Source organism: Mastomys coucha, unplaced genomic scaffold (genome assembly GCF_008632895.1).
Source record: "Mastomys coucha isolate ucsf_1 unplaced genomic scaffold, UCSF_Mcou_1 pScaffold21, whole genome shotgun sequence".
Lineage (NCBI taxonomy): Eukaryota > Metazoa > Chordata > Mammalia > Rodentia > Muridae > Mastomys > Mastomys coucha.
The window spans coordinates 109,173,707-109,180,534 of NW_022196904.1; the positions used below are offsets into that span (position 1 = coordinate 109,173,707).

Genomic DNA, 6,828 nt, shown 5'->3' on the forward strand with positions numbered 1-6,828 from the left:
AGGGAAATAGAACAGAGGGAGGGGGCGCTTGGGGAAACAGAGAGAGAAATACAAAGAGTGAGGACAGCCAACAGCAGGGATATAAGGAGAATGAGTAGCTGTGGGGAGGGAAGCCATGAGCTGGGGGGAGAGTAGGGGAGGGGAGGGGAGAAGAGCCAGGTCCTTGTGATACCTAGGGAGCCTGGAGCCTACCATGCACTTTGGTGTGCTAATAGACACCACAAATAGCCATTGGTCCCTCCTACCAGTGATCAGGGAAATGGTTCCTTTCGGTAGAGAGGAACCAGCTTCGAAAGTTTCTGATAAGCACTGGCTTTTCTCCAACTGCTAAAAACTGAGGAAATGGAGTTTCTTGTGGACCTGACGCTCACCCCTTGCTTCCAGATTTTAGTAATTTGAGTCATCTTCTTGTCTTAATCAGTCAAGTTTCTTCTTGTTTGTCACTTTTGCTGAGTTTCCTTTTTATTTTCTTCTCCCATGTGTGTTTGTGTGGTAGTTGTGCATGTGTGGCTTGTATTTGTGTAGGTATGTCTGCATGTCTGTGGACACGTGTATATTTGCGTGTGTGTATGAGGACCTGAAGCTGATGTGTGAATCTTCCTCAAATTTGAAGATTCTTTGAGGCAGGGTTTCACTAGCCCAGGTGACTCAAAGAATCCTGTCTTTCCCAGGATCTGATCATCTCTGATATCATTTTTTTTCCTCCAGAGAGCTTTCTTTTCTTTCTTTTTATTAATTAATTCATTTTTATTAATTAATTTATTTTATTTTTAACACTCCATATTTTATCCACCCCCATCTATCCTCTGACTATTCCACATCTCATACCTCCTTTCCACCCACCTGTCTCCACATGGATGTCTCCACCCCTCACCCCACCTGAACTCTATACTCTCTGGGGCCTCCAGTCTCTTGAGGGTTAGGTGCATCATCTCTGAATGAACACAGAACTGGAAGTCCTCTACTATATGTGTGTTGGGGAGCCTTATATCAGGTGGTGTTTGCTGCCTGTTTGGTGGTCCAATGTTTGAGAGATCTCAGGGTCCAGATTAATTGAGACTGCTGGTCTTCCTACAGGATTGTCCTTCTCCTCCGCTTCTTTCAGCCTTCCCTAATTCAACAACAGGGGTCAGCTGCTTCTGTCCATTAGTTGGTGCAAATATCTGCATCTGATTCTTTCAGCTGCTTGTTGGGTCTTTCAGAGGGCAGTAATGATAGGTCCCTTTTTGTGAGCACTGCATAGCCTCAGCAATAGTGTCAGGCCTTGAGACCTTCTCTTAAGCTGCATTTTACTTTGGGCCTGTTGCTGGACCTTCTTTTCCTCAGGCTCCTCTCCATTTCTATGTCTGTAATTCTTCTTCTTCTTCTTCTTTTTTTTTTTTCAGATCAGTCCTACTAGTTGTAAAGAAGTCTCTTAGTTTATTCCTTCATCTGTGAATGTCTTTACTTCAGAGTTTAATTTCTAAAGGCTCTCTTTGGAGAATATCCATTTCAGGACTAACAATTTCACTCCCTACCCAGACCCACCAGCCTCAGAAGTAAAAAGAAATGTTAGCCAGATGTGGTGACACAGACCTGTATTACCGGAACTGGAACTCAGGGATCAAAGGCAAGAGGATCACAAGATCTATGTAGGGGGTCGGTTCTGATGTTAAGGTCCTATTTCCCAATTGGTTCTTGATCTCTCAGTAAAGAAAGTTGTGGGCCAATTGCTGGGTGGAAGGGATAGGCAGGACTTCTGGGTTCCTGGAGGCAGGCAGGGGGACAAAAGGAGAACAGAGAGCCAAGCTTTGGAGAGAGAAGAACTGGGCAATCATGTGAGATCTCAAAACAGAGTGACCACACAGACTGCTCCTACAGGCAGGTGGTCAGGGGAGTCTATTAACTGAAGTTTAGGGCAGGTGGGAGAGACAGAGATAAGAAGCTGATAAGGGTACACTTTTCCAGGCCAGAGACAGTAGCATCCCGCAATTGTGCCAAGAAGGCAAGTGAAATTGAACAACTGTGTATTTTTTATCCTTGGATTCAAGGGAAGCCAGGTGGGGGCTGATGGTGCTGTCACCTTCCAGAGTAAGACAGAACATAAGACTACATGCAACAGATCTAGGCTAGCCTGGGCTGCACAGCAAGACTCTACCTCAACCAAACAAATGTATGCACATTTGCTATTTCCTCTGGTCTTCCTGATTGCTTTGCTACTTTCCAAATCTTTATTTCCTTAAGTATATTTTATTTTCTTTTGTTTCTAAAAGAGTTTCTCTTTATTATTATTACTTTTTTAAATTAAAATATAATTATGTAATTTCTCCCCTTTCCTCTTCCTTCCTCCAACATGTTCCCTGTCCTGCTCTCTCTTAAATCCTTGGCCTCTGTTTCTTTAATAATGTTGCCTGCATGTATATAATTTCAGGGATGACATCTTGGTATTGGTTAACCAACTTAAGGCAACTTAAGGGCTCTTCCTCAGGGAAGAGGATTTCTCCTGCTCTCAGCCCTCCTGTTTGTTTTTGTTTTTTTTTTGTGTGTGTGTCAGGGTTTCTCTGTGTAGCTCTGGCTGTCCTGGAACTTACTCTGTAGACCAGGCTGGTCCTGAACTCACATCGATCCTGGGATTAAAGGCATGTGCCACCATCATCCAACACTCGTTAGGTGCAGGCAGTCTAGGGTTAGCGCCTTGTGACCTTTCCTTGTCTACAGTTGGGGCACGGTGAGGTGTCCTCCTTCCATACCAGCATGTCTATTATTTCAAGTGTCAACCTTGTTCAGGTCTAGTCTCCTGTCTGTTTAGTTACATGTCCACATGTACATTGCTTTGTATTTATCTCTGGTTGTGTTTCCTCAGATTCTTGTATTTTTATCTTCTCTGCATTTGACACTTTGTGACCAGGCTATTTCATTTAGTTTAAAATATTCTTCAAGGTCCATCCACATGATAGCAAGTATCTGAAGTCCCTTTCTGTGCTACCATTCCTATTAGCCCCATGGGTCTGGACAATCCCTCTTATTACCTAGAGTTATACCTGTGAGGGTATGGGGGAGATGGCAAGGTGTTTTTTAATGAAGTTTGATTCTTGAAGATGAAAATATTAAGAATGGTGGCATTGGCTGGTGGCATTGAATATTGATTGATATTCCTGAAAAAAATAATACGTGCTGGTGAATTTTATGCTACATATGTTTTTATCACAATTACAAAAATGTAATGTCTTAACTGTTCTCTCCAAAGTAGCAGCTGACCCCGACACAATTACAAAAATGTGATGTCTTTACTGTCCTCTCCAAAGTAGCAGTTGACCCCAGTGGGGGATGATAAGTTAGTTATTTTGCTCCGAATTATAAGCATGCAGCATGTTGAAGAATTGAGATCTGAACTCATATCCTAGGTTCATAGTTATTATGCCATACTATCCCTGATTATGATGAAATGGTATTTTGTGAACAGACCTGACATACAGAACATTGAATAAGCAGACATCACGCAGGCGTCTAACCCTGTAGTTTGTGATACACGTAAAAGCTTCCCAAATACTAATATTCTCTGTTTATATTTTATATCTTCATTGTGTGAAGTTTGCTCACACTTACATCTCTATTCTCTAATGTTTTAATAAATGGATATAAAGGTATAAAGGAACAGTCAAGTATCTATTCCAGAATTTTTTTTCTAGTTATCTTTCCATTTATAAAGTAGAGGTGTGGAAAAATGAAGCAATAGTCTTTTTTATTGATGATACTTAATATTTTGGCAGGTGACCTTAATTGTGTTACATCTTTATTTCTTAAGCATTGAGCATCCACCCTTTCTGGTAAAATGGATTCACTGCAGATGAGGCAATTTTCAGTCCTCCTGTGGAAAAATTTCCTTTTAAAGGTAAGTGGCGATGTCCATGGGAGGTAGATGGGAAGTCTATGCAACCAGAGGAAAAACTAATAGCTCATTAACTACACTTGATTGTAGTTGATTTTATCACTTCTGTTCCAAGGCTGAGCTAGCACTGACTGAAGAACAACCTGAGAATCAACAGAATCTGTATAAGAGAGTGAAGTATAGGCAATGTAAGGAAGACAGTGTGTGTGTGTGGGGGGGCATTCTCATTGTAGAACAAAGCAGAATAATATAGGTCTGTGTTGTGTTAATTAGCCCATGTCTCCACACAGGAGCACGCATATGCATGTGCTCACGTATTCACTAACATGGTCCCCCTGTGTTTTGTTGCAGAGCCGGAAGGTGGTTGGCTTAGTGGTGGAGATCATCATGATATTTCTGTTGTTTGTATGGACTTTGACTGTACGCAGAATTTCAAAGAAGACATTTATTCATAATGTGATTTTCAATCCTATTCTCTTGACATTACCTGGGTTCCTTAATGAAAACTTTGAATATGAATTGGCTTATGTGCCTTCTGAGAGTACTGCAGCAAGAAATATTACTGAGATGGTGAAAAAGGATTTAAACTTCAACTTTAAAGGTTAGAAATGAAAATATTTGAAGTATTTCTCTGGAAATGTTTTAACATAATTCAGTAACCTTCATAATTCATGCGTTAGTTTCCCAAATAGAAAACCATGGATTTTGTTCAAATGTCTTCATGGCATAATCACTATTGAAATCTAATATTTAAAATGAGATGACTGAATTAATTTCCAGTTATATAAAACTATTCTTTGTTTATGATTATGTTATCAACAAACTTTTGTGTGTGCATGAATGTGTGCATGTGTGTGTGCACTCGTGTACATGTATACCTGTGTATGTGCATGCATGTGTATTTGTGACATATGTGGTTGTCAGAGGACATTTTTGCAGATATTGATTCTCTCCTTTCAATAATGCTGTCACCAGGCAAGTGACAGTACCTGATTTTATGTCAAGTATTAGGATAAAGCAGGAACTTTTTCTTGGTGCACAGGTTTTATTCACATCATATCTAAGTACAACAATAACCTTGCGGCCACCTGTGGATAAAAGTGTCATCTAATTAGGAGCTTGTGAGTCCAATACCTGGGAGAACCACCATGAGGGGACAAGGCCCAGGTGGCAGACTTACCTACTATATCTCTGCCTTCAGAACCAGAAGTTTCCCATACCCACATGGACTTTGTTATAGCCTCCTGTGACGATGGTCTTGCTATCAGAACTGTCCACTGAGGATTTGAGATGAAGAGTGCCCACTGGATCTCCAGTGACAGAACTCATGGTCTCAACTCTTGCTACAGTCACCGAGACATGCCTTCTCATCAGGCAAGACAAGGACCCAGCTCAGACTGAGAGAGAGAGAGAGAGAGAGAGAGAGAGAGAGAGAGAGAGAGAGAGAGAGAGAGAGAGAGAGAGAGAGAGAGAGGAATTCCTATGTGTATGGCCTATCACAGCTGTTGACTGACTGAGAGCAGTTGTATATATACAGACCCAGGAAGGTATTTGTCTGAGTCCCTGAGGCAAACTTGCTCCCTAGTCATCCAGACCCTGAAATTGCTTTAAGATTCAGATAGTTTGCATCAGCAGTAGACAGAGATTGGTCCTGTTAATACAAAGCGACACACAGAGGAAAAGGTGCCTCATGGGGCTGCTGACCTCTGTCTTTGCTGGGGAATCCAAAGCAGCTCTGAAATTTGGCTTTATGGCCCTAAACTGCGGACCAGGGAAGGGAAGTATGGAGCCTTTCCAGAGCTGGCAGAGTGAAGCCTGGATCTGTCTGAATGCCAATCAACAGGTATATCTCCTGCACAGGCTTTGAGCTTCTTTATGCAAATTGATGAACCACGTCTGAAAATCACACAACAATGTGACTCACTGTAGCTAAAATAATATTGAGGAACATTGAAGTTTTGAACATGTGCACACACACACACATGCTGTTGGTGCAAAAGTAGATGTGCATATCAATGTTATAGAATTGATATTCTAGAAATAAAAGGTCCTGGCATAGTAAGTTGATTTTTTGGGGTATTATTTCAAAACTAAGCAATGGATAAAGAGTAGTTTCTTGAGCTATCTGGAAATAGAATGTTCTGTATGCAACAGAAAGTTATTGAATCTTATATTTAAATCATATGTACTTCAATTTGGGCTAAAAATCTAGATATGAGAGCCAAAACTATAACACTTTTAGGAGAAAACAAAGGATTGTCCTCATGACCATGCATTTGGCAAAGGTTTTTTAGGGATGACAAAAAAATCATGAAAATGCAATAAATATACTTTTTCAACAAAATTGGAAATCTTTTTCCAAAGGAAACTATCAAGAGAATGAATGACTACTCAAAGGATGAGAAAATATTTGCAAACTATTTTTTGTGATAGTAGGTTACAATAGAACTATAAAGCATTCTGAACAACGGAATCATATAAAGACAACTGTTTTCAAAAACAACAAGAGATCTGAGTCAACAACTTGACTGAAGTGGCATCTAAATAGCTGTTGAGCGCATGGGGATGTGGTCAACATTGCTCATTATCAGGGAAGTGTAATGGCTCACACAATGAGATGCCATTCATGACTGGAACAAAAAAGATAGTAGTGAGGTTTGATTAGTGTATGGAGCAACTGGACCTTGCCTCACTGGTGGAAATGTAAGTAATAGATCTACCTTGAAAAAGAGTGGCAGTTTCTCAATAAATGCAGGAACCGTTTATTGAGACTATAACAAGGGGCAGCTCACTGAATTCTACTAAAAGGCCCACGTTATAGAAGAGAGCATCACTTAAACATTTAGGCAAAGCGCATACATTTTTGTTTACATAGAAAACAAAATTATAATAATGATTTTAATTTGATAAATAAAATTTTACAACACTTGAGCTATTTTGGTGAGTATGTAGTGGGGTCC

The 6,828-nt window shown here is 40.4% G+C and overlaps 1 protein-coding gene across 5 annotated transcripts in view; it reads left to right on the forward strand.

Annotated features, from left to right (window-relative positions):
- Window positions 1-6,828, forward strand: part of LOC116102881 (ATP-binding cassette sub-family A member 3-like) — a 132,493-nt gene that overhangs the window by 3,025 nt on the left and 122,640 nt on the right. For 3 of the 5 annotated variants that reach the window (XM_031388109.1, XM_031388114.1, XM_031388111.1), the window contains exons 2-3: window positions 3,750-3,871; window positions 4,220-4,469. In XM_031388109.1, the coding sequence (XP_031243969.1) occupies window positions 3,812-3,871; window positions 4,220-4,469 (310 nt within the window). In that variant the 5' untranslated portion in view covers window positions 3,750-3,811. The remainder of the gene's footprint in view (window positions 1-3,749; window positions 3,872-4,219; window positions 4,470-6,828) is intronic. The other 2 variants (XM_031388110.1, XM_031388112.1) reach the window with 1 other exon arrangement.